This window comes from Dipodomys merriami, unplaced genomic scaffold, assembly GCF_024711535.1.
Source record: "Dipodomys merriami isolate MVZ:Mamm:240054 unplaced genomic scaffold, mDipMer1.0.p SCAF_1, whole genome shotgun sequence".
Taxonomy (NCBI): Eukaryota; Metazoa; Chordata; class Mammalia; order Rodentia; family Heteromyidae; genus Dipodomys; species Dipodomys merriami.
The window spans coordinates 19,270,348-19,295,490 of NW_027202270.1; the positions used below are offsets into that span (position 1 = coordinate 19,270,348).

At 42.7% G+C, this 25,143-nt stretch overlaps 1 protein-coding gene across 2 annotated transcripts; it reads right to left on the reverse strand.

The window, feature by feature from the left end:
• Tmem169 (transmembrane protein 169) lies at positions 1 to 25,066 on the reverse strand. 2 transcript variants are annotated; one of them, XM_070026809.1, is made up of 3 exons: positions 25,009 to 25,066; positions 7,788 to 8,175; positions 1 to 2,571 (listed from the first exon to the last, which is right to left on the reverse strand). In XM_070026809.1, the coding sequence occupies exons 2-3, from the start codon at positions 8,050 to 8,052 to the stop codon at positions 1,949 to 1,951; spliced, it is 888 nt and encodes a 295-aa protein (XP_069882910.1). In that variant the 5' UTR covers positions 8,053 to 8,175; positions 25,009 to 25,066; the 3' UTR covers positions 1 to 1,948. The 2 variants fall into 2 exon arrangements, with proteins under 2 accessions (XP_069882910.1, XP_069882982.1); XM_070026881.1 differs by lacking the exon at positions 25,009 to 25,066 and adding an exon at positions 10,345 to 10,396.
• Positions 25,067 to 25,143: the final 77 nt, after the last annotated feature.

A 25,143-nucleotide genomic window follows, 5' to 3' on the forward strand; every position in this document is an offset into this window, starting at 1 on the left:
TATTTTTATTTTATCTTCATTACAACTGTTTATAACTTTGCAAATGCACCAGAGAGCACCAAGTTTATCTTCAAAAATTGTTTGACATTTCCTCTGGCCAAACTAATAACATAAACAACAAAGAAAGAAAATAAGAAAGGAAGGGAAGGGAGGACAGAAGGGAGGGAAGGAAGGAGGAAGAGTTAAGAAGGAAGGAAGGAAGAAAGGGAGGGAAGGAAGGAGGAAGAGGTAAGAAGGAAGGAAGGAAGAAAAGAAGGAAGGAAGGAAGGAAGAAAGGAAGGAAGGAAGGAAGGGAGGAAGGAAGGAAGGAAGGAATTGCTCTGAAGGTGAAGTTCAGCACCATACACTAAGCAGATAGTCCTGGCCTCTGGTGGGAAAGAAAGGCCAACCTCGGATTCTGTTCACAGACCTTCTTCAACTGCTTCTTTTGAGATGTAAACAAAAATGAGCACCATCTTCCCTTATAAGAACTTAAACTTCCCAAATTACCTGACCTCTTAAATTCAGTACTTTGAAATTAAGAAATCATAAGGGATGAAGTTTTAACAATCAAATCTTTATAAGAACAATCTGGTCTACCTCCCCTATTCCAGGAAGTCAAGTTTTTCAGCATAGAAAAGGCCATGATTATCATTAATCTAGAAAGTTATGAGCAAAACTCTTGAGTGAATTTTTGCCAAACCACAGAAGGATAAAATCTGGCTTGTGTTTAGGGCTACTAATTCCTGCTGGGTGTATATTTGGCATATGCAGTCTCTCTCTTCCCATTCCTTAATCTATAGATTAAATATCACCAACCCCTATGATTGTATAATTATCGTCTTGTAGCCACTATGTTTCCAAGAAACCTGAAACCATGGGACACTACAGAAGTTTAATTGAAAAGTATATGAGAAGATATTATCTAGTATATGAGTAGCATATGCATACTATATACAGTTCATGTCTATGTATAAACTCACTTGTAAGATTCAGGCCAAAATAAATAAATAAATAAATGAGCAAACAAATAAATATTGTGTTAGCAATTTGGGACTCTGAATGTCCTTAAATAAGTGTTGTAAGGCAGAGAGTCTTACTAGCCTACCAAAATTGCCATTCTTGCCTTTTCTTTCCAATTAGAATTATTCCCAGTATTTCACTGAGAATATAATTACTCAAACAAAAGATTCCATTCCCCCAGCATTTTTTTGTAGTTGTGAGGTCATGTGACTAAGGTTTGATCTATGACATATAAGACATATTGAGGGGCAATCTTCCAGGAAGTCTCCTTAAACAGGAAGAGTTGTTCTCTTTTGTCCTTTCTGTTGTTGTTGTTTTGCAAGAAAATATGGATGTGGTGGCTGAAGATATAGTCATTATTGGAACATTAAACGTAAGAGCAATAAGAGCCATACCCCACCATGCAGAAACCTGGGGCCTGGGTGAATTCACAGATTTCCAGGATGGTCTGCCTCTACCCTTCTCTCTGAGAAAGAAACTCTGTCTTAGGGCTCTAATTTTGTGCAGTTCAATCTAAATGTACATGATTCTTACATATCTTCGCTTTCTGCTACAATATACTATAGTTCAGTTCATTAAATGTGTCACTCCATCACTACCTTCTTCATGGACTTTGTCACCCCTGAGCTTCTTTATTCTCCCTGTCACATTTCATCACATATTCCCCTGGGTTACAGGCACCAGTAACAACATCAATCTCCTCATCCCAAATAAATGGTTATTGTAGGGAAGAGTCAAGAAAAGTGTGTCCATTGGATGGACTGATTTGGCACAATGTGGTTGTCTGTTCCCTCCCTTTCTGGAACCATCAAGATCAGTACCAGTATCAGTATCAGCTAAGATCTTCCAGATCTATAGCAGGCAGAAGATGATTTAAAGAAAGAACCTGCCAGAATTGCAAGATGATGTCTACTGGGGCCAAAGAAGCAAGTCAGACATTGGCAGTTTAGACAGTGGAGGTTTCTACTTCCTGGGTGGGGTCTTTGTTGGAGAGACTGGCTGAGATAGTATCTGATTCAAGCAGCTCCACAATGCTATAAGGAGAACAATCCTCTAGACCAAGCTTGCTGCACAGCCAACCACAGAAGCCTTTTTCCATGTCTCTAGCAGTTTGCCACCATGCCCCCCAGGACCAGGAGAGCTGGACCACAGCGGCATAGATACCCAGGGATGAGGCCATGGCCATGATGAGCACTGGGTAGAAAAGGATGAGGCAGGGGCAATAAGAGATCTTATGCCAGAAAGTTCTTTCCTCATTGTACACAAGGAAGATGTTGTACCAGGTGATGGTGCCGTAGTAGAAAGAGACAACAAAAGAGAGGATGAAGACCACAGGCAGGCAGACTATCGTCCAGAGGACCACGTGGGGCCCTTGGTCTGCTCCCACCTGGCACGACTTTCTTCCTTCGGGTGCTGTTTCCCTTAACAGCTCCTTGGGCTTGGTCAATTCCTGAATTTCCTTCTCTGTCAATGTGACATGGATGTCCACCATCTGACCCTTCTTCTTCCCTCGAGTGATGGTTCCCGTTAGTGTGACATAACGGCTGTCCAAAGGCATGTTCCATATACCTGCAAGGCACAAAGGAGGTAAAAGTTAAGATCTAAAGGGTGGAATTTGTGCCCTCCCCTGAGTTTAGGGTTGAGACGAGCATCCTTTCTTCTTTTATTATAGCATTTGGCAGAGGAGTCAGTGGCTCATGGGTGGACTGAAGGGGTCTCCTTTGGAAGGCAATCACTGTTCAGTGATGTAATTCTCGTAGTAAGTTTTCACTCCATATGTCTAGGCCCTGATAAATTCTGATCCAGATTGGACTTATTTTTCCTATTTGTTTCCATGTTTTTATGGAACTGAATCTTGGAACTATCTCTATGATATAAAGAGCATGAGAAAATTTCCCACAGATACCACTTCATAATGATCCTATTTCTAGTTAAGCAGAGCTATAAAGATATTGAGTATCAATCTGTGTGTAAAGACTGTGTGTGGACCAGGCTGATGGGCAGCCTATTCTTTTTGTACACTTTTTATTGTAAAAATGTTGTACAGAAAGGTGACAGTTACATGAGCAAGGTAATGAGTACATTTCCTATTGAGCATTGTTGCCTCCTCCTTTGTTTTCCCCCTACTATCCCTTCCCTCCCACCTGGGCAGTCTATTCTTTCCTTCTCATGCCAAGCTCTGCACTACCCCAGAGGGACCACTGTCATGTGCTTGTGGATATCCCAGACCTCATATCCTACCTCTGTACAAACATTCACTACACACACACACACACACACACACACACACACACACACACACACACACACACACCATACACATCTGTACCTACACCACACAATCTATCTTACTTCCATAGTATCCCAACTTCCACACCATACACCACTTACACATATTATATCCCCTACTCCACCACTTCACTAACACCATACACACATATCACACACAAATATTCCATACATTCCACATATACCAGATACCATATACTACACATATACACAACATGTATGTATATATTTTTTTATTTTTATTTTTATTTTTGTTGGTTGTGGAGCTTGAACTCTGGGCCTGGGCGCTGTCCCTGAGTTCTTCAGCTCAAGACTAGAGCTCTCCCACTTGAGCCATAGCACTATTTCTGGTTTTCTGAGTGGTTTATTGGAGATAAGAGTCTCACAGAGTTTCCTGCCCAGGCTGGCTTTGAACCATGATCCTCACATCTCAGCCTCCTGAGTAACTAGGATTACAGATATGAGCCACTAACACCCGGCACAACACGTATATTTATCCCCCACATACATACACACCTATGCACCACACACACACACACACACACACACACACACACACACACACACACACACACACACATCTTATATGCACATATATTCTCTGCCCCATTGGGAAGACTACAGCCTCACAGCTGGAAAAAAGCCAATGGAGACCCCCTAAGAGGAAAGTCAGGACAATGGCATAGTCTCTGACTGCCAGAGAGGATTGATTGTACTGTTCTCTCCAGGCCTAATGGTGTCATGGTCTCCATCTGAGCAAATGACATACTTCTGTCCTTTCTTACTACCAGATATCCAGCAGTCATTTCTCCGTCCCTTTCCCTCTCCCTACCTCTAGTCCATCAGCAAGTTCCAAGTTACATTGGTACATTCTGCTCCAGCCTCTCTGCTAGCTCTCTCCTGCTACCCCTCAGCCCAAGCTTCTGCATTAGTGCTCTTGTGTCTACCTTTTACTGTCCTTCCTTGTTCCATACACTCCCTACCAGAAACAACATCTTTCAATCATTTGGGCAGATGTTGATCTTATCTCAAGGCCTTTCCCCTATCTGTTCCCCTTCCTTAAAAAGCTGGCTCCCTGCCGGGTGTCAGTGGCTCATGCCTGTAATTCTAATCTCAGGAGGCTGATATCTGAGGATCATGGTTCAAAGCCAGCCCAACAGGAAAATCCATGAGACTTTTATCTCTAATTAACCACCAGAAAACTGAAAGTGGTGCTTGTGGCTCAAGTGGTGCTCTAATAGAGTGCTTGTCTTGAGTTGAAGAGCTCAGGGACAGAGCCCAGGCCCTGAGTTCAAGCCCCAGGACTGAAAAAAAAAAAAGAAAAAAAGAAAAGAAAAGAAATAAAGATAAAAGCTGGCTCCTACAAAGGGTGAATAACCACTAGACACTATGTTGAATATGAACTATACAACTTGTGGATGGGGATGGGAGGGATAAAGAGAGTAAGGAAGGGATGACACTGTCCAAAAAGAAATGGACTCTTTACCTGACTTATATAACTGTAATCCGTCTGTATTTCTTTCTTTTTTTCTTTCTTTTTTTGGGGGGGTCAGTTATGAGTATTGAACTCTGGTCCTGAGCTCTATCTCTCAAATCTTCAACTCAACGCTAGCACTCTACCACTTGAGCCATAGCACCACTTTCCTGACTGGGCTGGCTTTGAACCATGATCCTCAGATTTCAGCCTCCTGAGTAGCTAGGATTATAGGCGTGAGCCACTGGTGCCCAGCTTTGTATTTAATCTTTATAATAACAATAAAAGTAATTTAAAATAAGAAAAGCTGGTTCCTTGGTGCCACTCAAATCCACTCAATGTTATTTCTTCAAAGAAGCCTTCAATGACTATATCTTCCCTCCTCCAGATCTCTTTAGGGTTTTATTCTCTTTGGAACACATGTAACTACCTGAAATTATCTTTTACTTATTGACTTATTCCTATTTGTCCTCCCCTGCCTAGATGGTCAACTCCAAGACTGAAGGAATGTCATATATATCTTAGATACCTATCCATCCACAAAAATAAACCTACTCCAGGGGCTGAGAAGGTGACTCAGTGGTAAGAGCGCTTGCCTTGCATGCATGAGGCCCTGGGTTCGATTCCTCAGCACCACATAAGCAGAAAAGAAAAAGCCGGAAGTGGTGCTAGTGGCAGGGTGCTAGCCTTAAGCTGAAGAGCTGAGGGACAGCGCCCAGGCCGAGTTCAGGCCCCACGACCGACCCCCCCAAAAAAAGAAAAGAAAAGAAAAAAGAAAAATAAACCTACTCCATCATAGCTATGTTCGATTCCTCAGCACCACATAAGCAGAAAAAATAAAAAGCCGAAAGTGGTGCTAGTGGTAGCATGCTAGCCTTGAGCTGAAGAGCTGAGGCCCAGAGTTCAGGCCCCACGACCGACCCAAAAAGAAACCTACTCCATCATAGCTATATAATAACTCTTTTTTTTTTGGGGGGGGGGGGTGCAGTACTGGGGCTTGAACTCAGGGCTTAGGTGCTGTTCCTAAGTTTTTTTCATTCAAGACTGGCACTCTACCATTTGAGCCACAGCTCCATCTCCAACTAGATATAAAGTCTCATAGATTCTCTTGCCTGGTCTGGCTTTGATTCATGATCCTTAGATCTCAACCTCTTGAGTAGCAAGGATTATTATAGGTGTAAGCCACCTGGCATAATATGAACACATCACAGTCTTATGAGCAGCAACAAATATTCTTATATATGCAGAACAGGAGCATATGTTTCATGGGGAAGATTTTTAGAATTTTTGGCACTAGGGGTACACATATTTTAAATTTGGAGGGTTTTTTTTCTTGTCAATTGTGGGGCTTGGACTTGGGACCTGGGCACTGTCCCTGAAATTTTCTTTTCTTTTTTTTTTGGGGGGGGGGGGTCCAGTCGTGGGGCCTGAACTCTGGGCTTGGGCGCTGTCCCCCAGCTCTTCAGCTTAAGGCTAGCACCCTGCCACTTGAGCCACAGTGCCACTTCCGGGTTTTTCTTTTTTTGCTTATGTGGTGCCGAGGAATCAAACCCAGGGCCTCATGCATGCAAGGCAAGCACTCTATCACTGAGCCACCTTCCCAGCCCCATCCCTGAGATTTTCTGTTCAAGTCTAGTGCTCTACCACTTTGAGCCATAGTGCCACTTTTGGTTTTCTCGAGATAATTGGAGATAATCTCATGGACTTTTCTGCCCGGACTGGTTTTGAACCATAATCCTCAGATTTCAGCCTCCTGAGTAGCTAGCTAGGATTACAGGTATGAGTCACCAGCTCCCAGCTTGAATTTTGAGTTTTGTTTTTGTTTTAATTTTAATTTGTTTAATTTGTTTAATTTTATTATTTTTATCGTAAAAGTGATATACAGAGTGGTTACAGTTACATAAGTAAGGCAATGAGTACATTTGTTTTTGAACAGTGTTACCCCCTCCCTCATTTTCTCCCACTTTCCTTCCCTCCCACTTTCCTCCCCCCAAGTTGTAAAGTTCATTTCCAACATAGTGTCTAGTGAGTGTTGCTGTTCCATTGGTTTATTCTTTGTCTCATAGTTTTTAATGAATACTGACAAACTCCCTACAATGTGGTTAAAGTGACTGCCACTTCTAGTTGAGGTATACGTGGGAGGATAGTCATTTCCTCACACTGAAGTTACTATTTTACCCAATTTTTGACAGTCCTTCATGTGAGTGAAAAAATACTACATCTCATTGTCATCTTGTCACCTTCCTAGTTATTTTGAAAGTCAATAATTATTATCTTGATCTTAATACATTCATTTATTATAAACTCTGCTTGTGTTGACTTTTTCTGGTACTAGGGCCTTAAATTTAGAAGCCCCATACTTATTAGGCTGGCTTGATCATGCCTGGCACTCTTCCACTTGAGTCATGCTTCCAGTCTTGCTTTTTTGTTGGTTGTGGGTCTGAACTCTGGGCCTGGGTGCTGTCCCTCAGCTCTTTAGCTGGGCTAGCACTCTACCACTTGAGCCAAGCACAATTCTGGCTTTTTCTGTTTATGTGGTGCTGAGGAATTGAACCCAGGGCCTCATGCATGCAAGGTAAGCTCTCTACCACTGAGCCACCTTTCCAACCCCCCAGCCTTCCTTTTTGCTCATTAATTGGAGATGGAGTCTCACAAACTCTTCTATCCAGGCTGACTTCAAACCTCAATCATCCATGTCTCAGCCTCCTGAGTAGCTGGGATTACAGGCACAAGTCCTTAGCACCTGGTTTTTGTTATTTATTTCTATATATGAATCAGCTTCTTCCTTTTACTATGAATGGTAGTGATTTCCTTCTTCCTAGAATCGAACATAGTAGGGACTAAATGAATGCAGTATTTATTGAAAGAATTCCAAAAGCATAACAGACTGCAACACTGCAAGAAATGTATTACCAAGAAGAAAGAGATCAGTGAGCTGATAGCCCTTTGGTCTTCTGGAGAAAGCATCCTCTCTGAATTTCCTTCTCATGGCTTTGAACAAGTGGCCCCCTGAGAGACTCACCTTCATCCATAGGACAGTCTAGGAAATCATCTCCCTCCTCTTCTTTAGGCCGATCTCCACCTTCTGCTTCCTCTGGCTCCTCATCTGTTTTCTCATTATCTGACCGGTAGATAATGATAGATTCTGGTCGAGACCCTTTCCTTTTCTTTTTCCTGCGACCTATGGTGGACTCCCCATCGAAGGCCAGGGCAGCAGCCACAGCCCTCCTCAGAGAGCCCTGGTGAGAGCTTGGGAGTTGGCCTTCCTCTGGCGCCGACTCCTCCATCCCAGCCCTAATATCTAGTTGTGCTTTATAAAGAATCTGACTTGCTTGAGCAAAATCACAATCCCAACATCACAAACCTTCCTGAAAGTGGTTCTGTAAAAATATCTTGAGGACATGTGCCACCTGAAAGATAGGAGAGCAAAGGCATTAGTGGGGAGAAAACAGTGAGATGGAGGACTTGGAAAATCATCCTCAGCTTGGCAGAAGCCTGCACGCTCCTTGACTTCCCACAGTACTTTATTTGAAGAGGCTAGTGGAAGTCCTCTTACATTATGGGATGAGCACCGGTGGCTCATGCCCAAGAGACTCTTATCTCCAGTTAACCACTATAAAGCCAGAAGTGGAACTGTGCTTCAAAAAAGCTCTGAGATGAGGAGGAGGGGGAGGGGGAGGAGGAGGAGGGGGAGGGGAGGGGGAGGAGGAGGAGGAGGAGGGGGAGGAGGAGGAGGAAGGAGGGGGAGGAGGGGGGAGGGAGGAGGAGGAGGAGGAGGAGGAGGAGGAGGAGGAGGAGGAGGAGGAGGAGGAGAAGAAGAAGAAGAAGAAGAAGAAGAAGAAGAAGAAGAAGAAGAAGAAGAAGAAGAAGAAGAAGAAGAAGAAGAAGAAGAAGAAGACTGCAAATATTTTTTCCGTGCCCCCATACTAATCAAATAGTGGGTACTGTCCTTTAGCTTTTTTGCTCAAGGCTGGCACTCTACCACTTGAGCAACAGCTCCACTTATAGCTTTTTGGTGGTTTAATTATAGATAAAAGTCTCAAGGACTTTCCTGTCAGGCTGCCTTCAAACCTGATCTTCAGATCTGAGTCTTCTGAGGTGAATAAAAATGTGTGTTTCAATATTATAGTTTGTCATTTATGTAAGTATATCATATTACCACCAAAAAACCTCATCAGGCCTTTGAAGGTGCAAAGTATAGGGAAATTAGTTGAGAAAGGTTTATAAGGAGCTGGGGTTTAAAAAAACAACCTTCCCAGGTACTCCTAGTTAGTAATCTTCGCTCCTCAGGAGGCTAAGAACTGAAGATTGACATTCAAAGCTATCCAGGGCATAAAACTCATGAGACTATTTCTCCAATTAACCAGTCAAAATCTGAAAGTGGATGCATGACTCAAGTCATCCAGCCAGCTAGGATTACAGGCATGAGCTACCGGTACCCAGCTTCTCATGTAATTTTGAAATCAATTCTTTAATATTACTAAGTATGAACCCATTCATAAACCATGACTAATCCAGGTGCTGGTGGCTCAACTTGTAATTCTACCTACTCAGGTGGCTGAAATCTGAGGGTCCCAGTCTGAAGCAATCTCAGGGAAGGAAAGTCCATGAGACTCTTTATTTACAACAAAAGTACTCAGAAAAAGCCAGAAGTGGTGCTGTGATTCAAGTGGTAGAGCATGAACCTTGAACACAAAGAGATTCAGGGACAGCTCCCTGACCCAGAGTTCAAATCCCAGGATAAGTTTTTTAAAAACTGACTAAACTAATAATTTAATATTTCCGTCTATTTATTTGAATGAATTTCTACTGGCTCATGCTTATAATCCTAGCAAATAAGGAGGCTAAGATATAGATGGTTGTGGTTGAAGCCGGAAAAATCCACAAAATTCCACCTTCAAAATAATCAGTAAAAATGAGGCTGGGAGACATGGCTCAAATGGTAGAGCCCCAGCCAAGCAAGCACACAGCACACACACACACACACACACACACACACATACACACACACACACACACACACACACACACACACACACACACACACACACACACACACACACACACACACACACACACACACACACACACACACACACCATCTAGACTGCAAATGGAGACTACCCCTTTTCCCTATACCAGTCCTCTCCAGTGGAACTTTCTGCGGAAACTGAGGAAAGGTGTCTTTAAATTTATTGAATTTTGATCTGTTTATATTTAAATAGACACATGCCGCCACTGACTATTATCCTTTCTCTTTCTGTGTCTCTGTCTGTCTGTCTGTCTGTCTCTCCCTCTCTCTTTTTCTTTTTCGATGCCAGTCCAGGGGCTTGAACTCATGAGGGCCTGGGGGCTATCCCTGAGCTTCTTTTGCACAAGGTTCTCTACCATTTGAGCCACAGATCTACTTCTGGCTTTTTTGGAAGTTTAGTGGAGATAAGAATATTAAAGGCAAGGCGCCGGTCACACCTGTAATCCTAGCTACTCAGCCCAGGTAGGAAAGTCTGTGACACTCTTACCTCCAATTAACTACCAGAAAACCAAAAGTGGCACTGTGGCTCAAGTGGTGGAGCACTCACCTTGAGCTGAAGAGTTGAGGGACAGTGCCCAGGCCCAGAGTTCAAGCCCTACAACCGACAAAAAAAAAAAAAAATCAGATTTTGAATTGCCTCCCTGAGTAGCTAGGATTACTGTTGCCCAACTTTTAATTTATTTCTTAAAGAATCCAACAGGCTTTTTTGTTCCATTTTCATAGCTACAAATAATCAGTTTCAGCAGTATTCAACCTCACATTAGAATTTTCCCTCATTGCTTGTTTATTTGAGCAGTTTTACAAGTTGTGTACAATACTTCTATCAAAAGTCTTTTTGTTTCTGTTGGACTCTTTTCTGTGAAGTCAGTAAGCATTAAAGATAATTTTGGTTACACCTGTTAACTCATTGGCACTGACGAAATTATTCTATTCTATTTCTCTTATTTGATCTTTTGGCCAGAATAAATACCTCCATGACCCTCTAACACACTGTTTTAAACTTGCTAGAGGACACAATGGCCTTTTGTTAGGCAACATTATTGGCAAGTAGCTTGTGAAAAAATAGCTTACCAACAGATGTGAGCTTTCATAAGCTTCTACTGATAGTAAAAGTTTTCAACTACCAGAACAGTTCTAGTTTTAGATTAGCTGTGTTTATTATTGAGAATTGCTCAGTTCTACACATACCCCTGACCCTCTCAGCCCACCCCTCTACTGCTCCTCAGTATCTCCAGGTTTCTAGCTTTCTTCCACCTCTGTTTTCAGTCCTTCTCTTCCTTCCATTTCTTTCTGAGTATTTGTTTTCAGTGCTGCACACATAGCTTTGGTATACTATTATTCTCAAGAATAAAGTTTTCTTTCTTCATACTTTAATGGTCTTCTTGCATTTAATGGTCTCAATATCTAGTGAGATTGGATCCATGGACATAGTTAGGGTGAACAGAAAGAATAAAAAACAAAAGCTTTAAGTGCCATGCAAATCCCATGTCTGAAAATTATGTATCTTTGATATTACCATGTGAAGGCCTCTAAACAATATTTCTTTAAATGCCAAACCCTATTTTTTCAAAACCCTATGTTTTCAAATTTGAAGTGCATGTTTATGTCCATGGAATGACTATTCTGACCTTCTGAGCAAATAGCTGTCCTTTGACCTCTCACCCATTTCTTCTAACTTCTAATTATTGATTTTCTTATCTGATTCCCTGGAAGATAGGTTGTTGAGTCCTTTTTTTTTTTTTTTGGTTAGTGGTGATGGTTTTTTTGGTTAGTAGTGGTGGTTCAGGCTTGAACAGGATTTGTATAATATACTACATGAGTACTTTCTCACTTGAGCCTTGCCCCCAGCCAGTGTCTTTTTTTTTGGTCAGTTGTGGGGCTTGAACTCTGGGCCTGGGTGCTGTCCCTCAACTCTTCAGCTCAAGGTGAATGCTCTACCACTTGAGCCACAGCACTGCTTCTGGTTTTTTGCTGGTTAATAGAAGATAAGAGTGTCACAGACTTTCCTACTTGGGCTGAGTAGCTAGGATTACTGGCATGAGACACCGGTGCCCTGCTATGACCAGTGTCATAATGGCCCACCTAACCAGAATGAACACCATTATCTTGAGGATCTCATCCCATCTTCCAAAGAAGGCTCTGTCTTCATACACTTTTCTGTGTTGTGTGTGTGCGCATGCATGTGTGCGCACACACATATGTGTTAAACATTTTGTGCTAATATTGCTTCTAGGAAAGGATGAATATTAAGAAATCTCAACTGGAAGCCAGGTGCTGGTAATCCCGGCTACTCAGGAGGCTGAGATCTGAGGATCCCAATTCAAAGCCAGCCCAGACAGGAAAGTCTATGAGACTCTTATTTCCAATTAACCACCAGAAAACCAGAAGTGGCACTGTGGCTCAAGAGGTAGAGCACTAGCCTTGAGCTGAAGAGCTTAGAGACAGCACCCAGGCCCAGAGTTTAAGCCCCACAACCAACCAAAAAAAATCTCAACTGGAGTTTGAGCACAAAGGAAATCAAGATTAACTTAGCAACTCCACTTCTCATTTCTTCCAGGAGGTTATTGGCCAATGGAAATAAGTTGGCTGAGGAATCTGTGCTCACAAAGATAATAATCAAGAAGAGTTAATACAGGACTGGCCAAGGCAAACATCTTCAAAGAATAAGGAAAGCAACATGAGACTGCTGAATAAGTCAAGCATGATAAGCTCAGCCAGGGCACTTTACCCTAACAGGCATTTCTGTAAGTGCTTAACAATAATGTTGCTTAATCCTCATAATAAACCAATGAAATAGGTACTATTATTGGATCCAGTTAGAGGAGCAATTATGCCAAAAGTCAGTGGTAGGAAGGCTGACATTCCTATCTACGTTGATTTCAAAGCTCAAGTACTTTTCACTGTGCCTTAGTGCCTACCAACATTTACTCACAGTTTTCTACTTAAACTCCTTGAACTTAACTTTGATGAACACATTTCCTATATTCTTTTGTGTGTTTGTTGGGGTGGGGAGGATTGGCGGTATAAGATTTGAACTCATTGTTTCACCCTTCCTTGAAAGGCAGTCTATTATTTGAGCCATACCCCCAGACCTCTTCCACTTTAAATATTTTTCAGAAATCTGGAACTGAGATCCTCCTGATCTCAGCCTCCCAAGTAATAAGATTATAGGCATGAGCCACTACATCTGGCAGCTAGACAATTTTCTTCTGTTCCTGGAACTTGAACTCAGGGTCTGAAGCTTTTTTCCTCAAGGCTAGCACTCTACCATGTAAGCCAGTTTCACTTCCAGCTTTTTAGTGGTTATTTGGAGATAAAAGTCTCACAGACTTTCCTGCATGAGCTGGTAGCTAGACAATTTTTAAGTCTGTTGATCATTCCGATGAAATCTCTTTATTAATCTGTGCATTTGGACTTTTACCCCACCATATACTAGAATATAGCCCTCAATTACTTCCTCAGAATTATGCTTATACTATTGTAAGTTTGATTAACAAATAAAACAAAGTATCATGTTCATCTTATCCAGTAATCATTGCTATCTTGGCATTTCTGACTTCTCATGCCATTTCCAGCAAAAAGAGCTGCTTGTTGTTTCAGGTTTTCTGTGTTCATCCATTCTAAGATTCAGTAGCAGATTTCCCTTTCCAATGTGACAACTGAACCTAAGAGGTTGCCTATGTCTTTTTTTTTTTTTTTTTTGTCAGTCATGGGGCTTGAACTCTGGGCCTGGACGCTGTCCCTCATCTCTTCAGCTCAAGGCAAGCACTCTGCCACTTGAGCTACAGCACCAATTCTGGTTTTCTGGTGGTTTTTACTGGAGATAAGAGTCTCATGGACTTTCCTGTCCAAGCTGGCTTTTAACCGTGATCCTCAGATCTTAGCCTCCTGAGCAGCTAGAATTACAGGCACGAGCTACCAGCACCCAGCTCTATGTTGGTTCTTAATCCACCTTCTTTCCTCTTCTCTAGCTCTTCCAAGACTGGCTAAAGACAGATCCAACCCCTTCTGTGACTCCTCCAGTCTACACACATCTTTCTCTCATCCCCTAGGGCTCATTGTTTCAAGTATGTAGTGAGAACATTAGAGGTAGCTGGACGCTGGTGGCTCACACCTGTAATCCTAGCTACTCAGGAGTTAAGATCTGAGGATTGTCGTTCAAAGCCAGCCCAGGCAGGAAAGTATATAAGACTCTTATCCCCAATAAACCACCAGAAGACAAGAAGTGGCACTGTGGCTCAAGTAGTAGAGCACTAGCCATGGCCCAGAGTTCAAGCCCCACAACAGACAAAAAAAGAAAAGAAAAGAAAAAGAGCATTAGAGGTGGATTTTGGCACACTTTCCACCCTGAATCTGAGCTCCCAGGGCTGTAGGGATGAAGGATCAACATTCTGAAGTTAATATGTCATGTCTAGAGTAAACTGTCCTTAACCCTAGCATTCCTTCAGCTCTTCTATAATTTGTGGATCTGCCACCCATCAGGTCACATATCACCTGTCTGCAATGATCAGACTCTTCAAGTTACATCTTTTTGTTGTTGTTGTTTTTCATTATTTTTGTGGGTTTTATTTTTTTTATTTTTTTTAATTTAATTTTATTTTATTTGTGAACATACTGTACAGAGGGGTTACAATTACATGGGCAGGATAATGCGTACATTTCTTACCAAGCATTGCACCCTCCTTTTTGTGGGTTTTATTTATTGATTTTTAATATATATATTATTGTAAAGATATTGTACAGAGGGGTTACATTACAGGAGCAAGGTAATGAGTCCATTTCCTATCGAGCATTGTTAGCCCCTCCTTTGTTTTTCCCCTACCATCCCTTTTGTTTTTGTTTCAGTACTGGATTTGAACTGTAGGGCCTAGGCACTGTCCCTTGAGCTTTTGTGCTCAAAGCTAGTGCTCTACCACTTGAGCCACAGCTCTACTTCTGGCTTTATGGTGGTTAAAGGTAAGTTTCACAGCCTTTCCTGCCTAAGAATCACAGTCCTCAGATCTCAGCCTCCTGAACAGCTACAATTACAAGCCACCATCACATGGCTTTTTAAAAAAAAAAAATTTAGTACTGGGTTTGAAGTCAGGACCTTGAACTTGCTGGACTTGTTTGTTCAGCTGGCACTCTTCCACTAGGGCTATGCCTATGCTTGGATTATCCTAGACTTTTCTGCCAGGGATGCCCTTGAACTAAAATCCTCCAGATCTCAGCCTTCTGTATAACTAGGTATGAGCCACTAAGTCACAATTACAATCTGAATTTGCTACCTCCTAGGCAACTGAAATATGGATACTGGGTCTAAGTAGCACAATCTTGTCCTTATAGGCATCTTGATGTCTTAATAGATGATGGGAACTTTCTGAGAACTCTAGAAGTGATGTAAGTCATTCTTTGAACTACAGCTGTGTTAAGGGTTATTAAGCACAGGTGATATAGGTCATTCATTAACTGCTGATATGTCATGGACTGTTAAGACTTTGGAAAATCTCTACCCCTAGTTTTAATATTCCAACCCCTGATTGTTCCCCCTAGATAACTTTTACAAACTCTAATGATCTCTAACTGCTCCCCTTATTTGGCCCTTAACTGGCTTGTTTTGCTTCTGTAAACATGCTTTGCTTGTCCCCATACCATGTGACATCTGCCTTGATCTGGTTTATGACTTATAAATTTTGTGCTGGCTACATTCAAGAGTGCAAGTGTTTTTGGGGGGACATGTGTCTGCTTGTAGTTACTGGATTTCTTTCTCTCTTTCTTTCTTTCTCTCCTTCCTGCTTTTTTTGTTAGTTGTGGGGCCTGAACTCGGCCTGGATGCTGTCCCTCAGCTCTTCAGCTCAAGGCAAGCACTCTACCACTTGAGCCACAGCGCCACTTCTTGTTTTCTGGTGGTTTATTGGAGATAAGAGCCTGCCTGGGCTGACTTTGAATCATGAACCTCAGATCTCAGCTCACACCTGTGTGTGAGCCACCAGTGCCCAGGTATTGCTGGCCTTCAATAAAGACATTTGATTTGACCTCTCAAGGTGTGGCACTTCTCTGTATCTTGCTGATCAAATGCCTATATAACAACATGTTTACCATTTTGTCACTAAAAATTACCATTAGCCCCTCTCAGAAACAATCTCATCTAAGTAAATGTGGAAAAGAAATTGGCTCAGAGTAGTGTCAAGGGATTTAAAACCTACGATGGAACAGCACCTCCAAACTCCCAGCTTCAGGCCAGTTGCTCGAAGTGGGTTGAGCAAAAGTCTGTAGATTGTTCCTTCCTGAGCCTCTTGTAATTAAAAGAAAACTGAAAGGGAATCTCCATCCTTTTCTTCTCTCTCTCTTTTTTTCCAGTTTAGGGCTTGAACTCAGGGTCTGGGCTCTTTCCCTGAGCCTCTCTGTGCTCAAGGCTAGTGCTCTACTACTTGAGTCACAGTGCCACTTCTGGCTTTTTCTGTTTATGTGGTACTGAGGAATCAAACCCAGGGCTTCATGCATGTTAGGCAAGCACTCTACCTCTGAGCCCTATTCCCAGCCCTCCATCCTGACTTTCTTTCAGTGGATATTTGTGTGTGCATGTGTGTGTGTGCGCACGCTCACGCAGGAGTGTGTGCATGTGCATGTGTGTATGCATGCTGTTCCCAGGACTTGAACTCAGGACCTTGGCTCTGTGCCTGAGTTTTTTGCTTAAGGCTAGTGCTCTACTACTGGAACCACGGCTCCTCTTCCAGCTTTTTGGTGGTTAATTGGAGATGAGATTTTCCTGTCTGGGATGGCTTCAAACCAGGATCCTCAGACCTCAGCCTCCTGAGTAGCTAGCATGAGAGGTGTGAGCCATTGGTGCCAACCTTCAGTTGACCTTTAGAAACCACTTCTTTTAGAGGTTACACAGCTGAGTAATTCATTATTAGTGTCCTAATAGCTCTGACTAAAGCTGCCTGGCAGCTTTTTAGAATTTTTGCCTTTCACTAAATCTTCTTAATCTTCAGTAAAATATGCCCTTTGGATCTTAACGAGTAACTGTGAGGTTAGCTATTTCTTCTAAAAGATACTAAAAGCCATGAGAAATAAACCTTTTTTGGGGGAGGGGTCCAGTTGTGGGGCCTGAACTCTGGGCCTGGGCGCTGTCCCTCAGCTCTTCAACTCAAGGCTAGCACTCTACCACTTGAGCCACAGCACCACTTCTGGCTTTTTTCTTTTTGCTTAGGTGGTGCTGAGGAATCAAACCCAGGGCCTCAGGCATGCAAGGCAAGCGCTCTACCACTGAGCCACCTTCCCAGCCCCGAAATAAACCTTATTAATCATTACTTTTCTCTTGATTTGTAGAACCATCTGATGGTCTCCAAATAACATCAAAAAGTAGACATAAAATTAATTTCTTAAACATTATAGCAAATACCCAAAAAACTCAAACAGCTATAAAGGACTATTTTCAAAATCTATACTCAAAAAGGAAGGAAAACCTAGCAGAAACAGACAAATTTCTTTCTTTTTTTTTTCAAGGTCCAGTCGTGGGGCCTGAACTCTGGGCCTAGGCGCTGTCCCTCAGCTCTTCAGCTCAAGGCTAGCGCTCTACCACTTCAGCCACAGCACCACTTCCGGCTTTTTTCTTTTTGCTTATGTGGTGCTGAGGAATCGAACCCAGGGCCTCAGGCATGCAAGGCAAGCGCTCTACCTCTGAGCCACCTTCCCAGAAACGGGCAAATTTCTAGAGACAAACAATCTGCCTAAGCTGAACCAAGAAGATATACACCAGTTAAACAAGCTAATAACACCAAGAAGATATACACCAGTTAAACAAGCTAATAACACCCAACGAGATAGAGGAAGTAATCAGAAGTCTAACAAGGAAAAGCCCAGGGTCTGACAGATTCACAGATAAATTCTGTAAGACTTTTAACGATGAAGTAACACCAGTGTTCTTTAAGCGTTTCTGCAAAATAGAAACAAAGGGAAAAATTCCAAACTCATTCTATGAAGCCAGTATCAAACTCATCTCAAAACCAGGCAAGGATCCAACAAAAAAAGAGTATTACAGACCAATTTCTCTGATAAACACAGATGCAAATCCCCTCAATAAAATATTAGACAACATAATCCAGAAACAAATTTAAAAAATCATACACTATGACCAAGTAGGCTTCATCTCACAGATGCAAGCTTGGTTTAACATATGCAAATCAATAAATGCAATTCACTCTTCAACAGAGCCAAGGACAAGACCTACATGATCATTTCAATAGTTGCTGAAAAAGTCTTTGACAAAATACAACATCCATTCATGCTAAACGCTTTGGAGAAGTTAGGAATAGAAGGAACATTCGTGGGGCTGGGAAGGTGGCTCAGTGGTAGAGTGCTTGCCTTGCATGCATGAGGCCCTGGGTTCTATTCCTCAGCACCACATAAGCAAAAAGAAAAAAGCCGGAAGTGGTGCTGTGGCTCAAGTGGTAGAATGCTAGCCTTGAGCTTAAGAGCTGAGGGACAGCACCCAGGCTCAGAGTTCAGGCCCCATGACCAGACCCAAAAGAAACCCAAAAAATAAAAAACAAAAAGAAGGAACATTCGTTAAAATAAGAAAGGTTATATATGACAGACCAACAGCCAACATCATACTGAACATGGGAAAACTAAAAGTATTTTCTCTAAAATCAGCAACAAGCCAAGCATGTCCACGCTCCACTCTTCTTCAATATAGTTTTGGAATTTATAGCTGGAGCAATAAGGCAAGGAAAGTACATAAAACGGACTCACATAGGGAAAGAAGAAGTCAAACTTGGAAGTGGTGTGATGGGAAGTGGTAGCCTTGAGCGAAAGAGCTCAGGGACAGTGCCCAGGTCCTGAGTTCAAGCCCTGTGACTGAAAAAAAAAGTCAAACTATCCCTATTTGCAGATGACATGATCTTATACCTAAAGGACCAAAAAGACTCCATCCATATACAAGGAGCTCAAGAAACTAACCCCTCACAAACCTAATAAACCGATCACTAAATGGGCAAGGGAGCTTAAGAGATACTTCTCAGAAGAAGAGGTAAAAATGTCAAAGAAAAACATGAGGAAATGCTCATCATTCCTGGCCATAAAGAAATGCAAATCAAAACAACACCGAGATTCCATCTTACCCCTGTTAGATAGGCCAACATTGTGAATTCGAACAAAACAAATGTTGGTGGGGATGAGGGGGAAAATGAACTCTACTGCACTGTTGCTGGGAATGTAAACAAGTACAACCACTCTGGACAGCAGTCTAGAGGTTCCTCAAAAAACTAAGCATAGACTTTCCCTACAACCCAGCCATACCACTACTGGGCATGTACCCTGAACATCAGGGGCCAGGATATGATAAGGACACCTGCATATCCATGTTCATTGCTGCACTCACAATAGCCAAGATGTAGAAATAGCCCAGATGCCCCACAATAGATGACTTAATTGAAAAACTATACATAATGGAATTTTACAGAGCCATTAGAAAGAATAAAATAGGGCTGGGAAGGCGACTCAGTGGTAGAGCGCTTGCCTTGCATGCCTGAGGCCCTGGGTTCGATTCCTCAGCACCACATAAGCAAAAAGAAAAAAAAAGCCAGAAGTGGCGCTGTGGCTCAAGTGGTAGAGCTCTAGCCTTGAGCTGAAGAGCTGAGGAATAGCGCTCAGGCCCAGAGTTCAGGCCTCATGACCGGACCCCCCCCCCAAAAAAAAGAAAGAATAAAATAATGTCACTTGCAGGAAAATGGGGATAGAACTAGAACAAATCATTGGCTTACTTCAGGTTCTTTCTGATATGCAGAAATCAGATCTACAATACACTGAGATATGATAAATTATAAAGGATTCTAGATACTCACACAGTGAAACCAAAAGAGGGTAGTCTTAGGAGAGAAATACAAAAGCACAATGCCTAAGTGCCTCTTCATATTTATATAAAATAACCTACATATTGAAATAAACTCCAAGATAAGGAAACAAGAGATCTCTGTTCTTTTTTTTTGAGTTTATAGTTTTTGATGATTCTGTCTTCTTTACCTTATAAATGGCATATTCAAACGTGTATCTATGGAAGAGTTGGGGGAGGGTGCAGAACTAGAGGGGAAAGGTTAAAAAAGTACAGCAGTGTAGCTCACTGGACACTAATAAAAGTGAACTATACAACTTGTGGATGGAGACAGGAGGGAGGAACTGGGAGAGAGTGAGGGAACAGAAGACACTGTACAAAAGGAAATGTATTCATTACCCGACTCTCACATCATTGTAATCCCTCTGTGCATCACCTCTACAATAAAAATAAATTAATAATAAAAAAGAAAGAATATGAAGTTTAAAGTAAAACCAAAACAATTAATTCCCTAATCTCTTGGTGTGTGCATGTGTGTATGTGTGTGTGCACACATACACCAGTACTGGGGCTTGAACTCAGGGCCTGGAAACTGACTCTTAGCTTTTTTGCTCATGGTTGGCACTCTACTGCTTGAGCAACCTCCACCTCTGGCTTTTGGCTGAATAACTGGAGATAATAGTCTCATGGACTTTCCTGCCTGGGCCAGCTTTGAACTGAGATCCTTAGATCTCATCCTCCTGAGTAGCTAGGATTACAGGTGTGAGCCACCGTTGCCCAGCTTTCTGCCTCAGTCTTCTAACCAAACCAAGTCCATTTACTAGCCATTCTTGAAGGCCAGTGCCTCAACAAGTTGTTGGAACAAGTAAAAGATTTATTTGGAGCCAGAACTCATGGCTCACGCCTGTAAATCCCAGCTATTCCTGAGGTTGAGATCTGAGGATTGCAGTTAAAAACCAGCCCACGAATGAAAGTTTGTGAGACCTCCTGTTAACCAGCAAAAAGTTGGAAGTAGAGCTGTGGCTCAAGTGGTAGAATGCCAGTGTTGAGTGAAAAAGCCAAGGGATAATGTCCAGGCCCTGAGTTCAGGCAACAGTACTGGCACCAACAAAAAGGGAAGAAAAAGAGAAGGCAGGAAGGAAGGAAGAAAGGAAGGAAGGGGAAGGAAGGGAGGGAAAGAAAGAAAGAGAGAGAGAGAGAAAGAAGGAAGAAAAGAGGGAAGGAGGAAAGAAGGAAGGAAGGGAAGAAAGAAAAGAAAGAAAGAAAGAAAGAAAGAAAGAAAGAAAGAAAGAAAGAAAGAAAGAAAGAAAGAAAGAAAGAAGGAAAGAAAGAAGGAAAGACTGATTTATTTGGAGTACAAAGGGCTTTTGTAGAGAGGGAATGGAGGAGCAGGTAGGCAATGTGTTGAGCAAAGTCTTCATAGTCAGGCCATGTATTTTTTACTAGAATATCTTTTGGGCTAATAACTTACTTTCATCTCCTAAGCTAGTCTCTATTTTTTTAAACCAATATACTGTATTTCTGCAAGTTAAATATTAATTTACTTTTAATTAAAGAGCAAGATTTGCCAGGTACCAGTGGCTCATGCCACTGAGCACGGGTAGCTCACACCTGTAATCCTAGCTACTGAGGAGGCTGAGCTCTGAATATCACAGTTCAAAGCCAGCCTGGGCAGGAAAGTCCATGAAACTACCTCCAATTAACTACTAAGAAAGTTGGAAGTAGAGCTGGAACTCAAGTGCTAGACTTCTGCACAAAAGCTCAGGGACAGTGCTGCCCAAGCCCTGAGTTCAAGGATCAGGATTGGTGCACACGTGTACACGCATGTGCGCGCGCGTATACACACACACACACACACACACACACACACACACAGAGACCTTCACCTTCTGTTTAGCTGTTGTCCTCTCTCTTGTGGCACACATACTTCTCAATCCTTCACTCCCACTATCCTACATGCTAGAATATAAACTTACAAGACAGTGAAAGCTAACTGCATTTTGTTGACTACACAGAATTCTCCATACCTACAGCATTGCCTGGCAGACTGCAGTGCTCAGTAAGGACTGGCTGAATATTATGAATTGGTTAGGAATCTTATTCATGGTAGCTGGCTCAGGAATGGTCATGTTTCAAGGCAGGTGCACAACTAGATGCCTCATTGGCATTCTATTCTGTGAATTTGCATGTTGAAAAGCCCAAAAGCCCCTGTCAGTCTGAGCCAGCAGCTGTTATGCAGAGGGGAGAAAGTAAGCTTCCAGGCAGATGGGGTGGAGGAGGGGTGGGGAGATGAGTGGGCAGCAAGAGCATCTCAGAAACAGAAGGGAGGCATTGCTAATGGGCCATGACAGAACAGGAGGTATGCAGGGATCATGGTTACAGCATGTCTTTTCCTCTAGGACAAAGGGAGCCGTGATGCAGAGCACAGAGAAGAGCAGTGTTTGATTCAGCCAAAGGAGTGTGGTCAGTGCTGTATGGAGTGATGACCCCAGGAAGAAATGGCTCAAGCAGGGATCAGCATTAATATCTGAAAACAAAGTGCTTCCAAATGGGAGAATTAGTGTACATCCAGGCTTTGGGGGTGGGGTAGGGGCTTAGCAGTTTCCAACTCCAAGGTCAAAGGTACAAACAGGGAGACAAAGTCTCCTTGCATTAAACAAAATATCTCTTGAAGGGACTTCACCTCTGAATCACACATTCTACCTGAATTGGGAAAATGACCATTCTAATTTATCCTAAATTTCCATGAAGCAGAGACTAGCTTTCAGTCCCCAGTCACTGGAAAACTTCAGAATCCTCTCGGTTCACTTAGTGGCCACATGGCTGTGGTTGCAACCAGGCCTCTATTGATTTACCTTGGCATCTCTCAATTGAACACAATACTTTCTTGAGGGGTGTGTGTGTATGTGTGTGTGTGTGTGTGTGTGTGTGTGTGTGTGTGTGTTTGTGTGTGTGTGTGTTTGTGTGTGTCCTGGAGCTTGTCCCTAAGCTCTTCAGCTCAAGGCTAGTGCTCTACCACTTGAGCCACAGCACCATTTCCAGCTGAACATAATACTTTCAATTAAGTCCTCTTCAAGGAAATTTAAAATGCTTCTATACCCAGGAAAGAAAGTATGGACTTTTCTAGATTAAAATACACCTTAGAGTTGGAGTCAACATTTCTTTTTCTGTTTAAAAATAATATATTTGGGAGTGTGAGTTTAGCTGAGTGGTGGAGTGCTTGCCTAGAATGTGCAGGTTCCTGGGTTTGATCCTTAGTACCACAAAGCACAAAACCAAGTAAAACCACTTTGCCATTGGAATCAAAGTACTAGGAATTCTATTTTTTCTGCAATGATACTTTGAACTTTCCTATTTATTTATTCATTTTTAATGGTTAGCAAGGTGCTGGTGGCTTACGCCACCTAATCCTAGCTATTCAGGATACTGAAATCTGAGGATCATGGTTCAAAGCCAACCTGGGCAGGAAAGGCTGTAAGATTCTTATCTCCAATTATCCACCAGAAAGTGGCACTGTGCCTCAAAGTGGTAGAGTACTAGCCTTGAGCAAAAAGCTCAGGGACAGAGCTCAGGCCCTAACTTTAAGCCCCACAACCAACTAACCAACCAACCAACCAACCAACCAACAAAAAGTGGTTATGGTGATGTAATTTTTTTTTCAGATTTTATTCTAAGTATTTAACAGACTAAAGTAGAAGTGTTAGTAATTTCTCACCCCCTTCTCCCCATCTAGTCAATGGAAACCAGAAGGGCATTCTTTCTTTCTCTAATGACTATTGACTAGAATCTGTCAGCAACTAGGATAGAAGGGAAGAGTTTATAAAGGAAGGCTGAAGAAGTGGCGAGGAACTTGGAAGAACAGAGACTCTAAGAACTGCACAGATTTGCAAGACAAGAGTAGAAATGATGTCTGCTCCACTCTCTACTAGCTCTATTTCCAATTCACTTTGTGCATTTTTAAGTGATGGAGCCAAGCAAACCAAAAAATAATGGAAGAAATGGCTTTAAAAAAAACTTTTGGGGCTGGGAAGGTGGCTCAGTGGTAAAGCACTTGCCTTGCATGCATGAGGCCCTGGGTTCGATTCCTCAGCACCGCATAAGCAGAAAAAAACAGCCAGAAGTGGCACTGTCGCTCAAATGGTAGAGCGCTAGCCTTGAGCTGAAGAGCTGAGGGACAGAGCCCAGGTCCAGAGTTCAGGCCCATGACTGGACCCAAAAAAAGCAAAAAACAAAAAACAAAACAACAACAAAAAAAACTTTTGCATAGGGGCTGGGAAGATGGCTCAGTGGTAGAGTGCTGTATGGCATGCATGAGACCCTGGGTTAGAGTCCTCAATACCACATAAGCAGAAAAAGCTGGAAGTGGTGCTGTGGCTCAAGTGGTAAAGAGCTAACCTTGAGCTGAAGAGCTGAGGGACAGCGCCCAGGCTCAGAGTTCAGGCCCCACAACCAAGAAAAAACAAAACAAAAACCCCTTTTGCATTAATACTTGTCAGGGGAAAATATGGCCCTCTTGCAACATAGTTAGAAACAGCATCCTGCTTGGATTAAGTCCATAGCACATGACAAATATTCCCTGACACAGTCCCTAGATCTATCAAATTTGTAAGACAAAAGTGGTAGAATCTGAATTAATACATCCTGTTAACTGAATGTCAAGTCATCCATGGGAAATTTCCCCCATTTTCTCAGCAGGTTCGACTTTATTTATTTTTGCATAAAGAGTGAACTAGAAGACAGATCTCAAACAGAAAACCTGCAGAGGGGTCGTGCAGGAAACACGGCATCCTCCAATGAATGGTCCTCTTTTTGACTTGTTATGTGGCCCAGCTGAAGCCTATGAGATCTCAAATCCAGCCAAGGTTGCTCCGTTCCTCCATTCCTGGGTGGGGCGCGGGAGATGGGGGTGGGAGAGGGCCCCAGTGTATTTTTAAGAATACAATTTTTATTACTTATGTGAGTAACTGCAACCGTAGCTCCTTTCTCACCTTACACCTTTCCCTGGGCTGCCTCCCTGGAGATGCAGGGATCTGGAAACTGGATTTCTGGCGCCCCTCTCCCCAGCCTAGCCCATCTCTTGTCCCCCCCTTCCCAGCACATAGCAGCTGGAGCGCCAGCCGCTGACGTCTGCAGCCGGCGGGTGCAGCAAGAGCCGTCTTTCTCTTTGCAGACGCGCTGGAGATTTAATTTTAATTAACCGTGATTGCTATGGCCCTAAGGGCTGGCTTTACAAAACAGACATGCTCGCTGTCTGTCTGTCTATCTATCTATCTATCTATCTATCTATCTATCTATCTATCTATCTATCTATCTATCTATCTATCTATCTATCTAATCTTCCTTCCCCCTCCCCACGGCACCCAGAGAATATAATTTAAAAGCGAACGGGAATCTCACCCACGGGTGCCCGAGGACCCACGCCGGCGGAGGATGCGGACGGCAGCGGGAGGCGGTGGCATAGAGCGGTCCAGCCTGGGGAGGATGCAGAGCGGAGCAGCGGGGGCGGGGCCAATGGGCGGGGCCCGGAGCGAC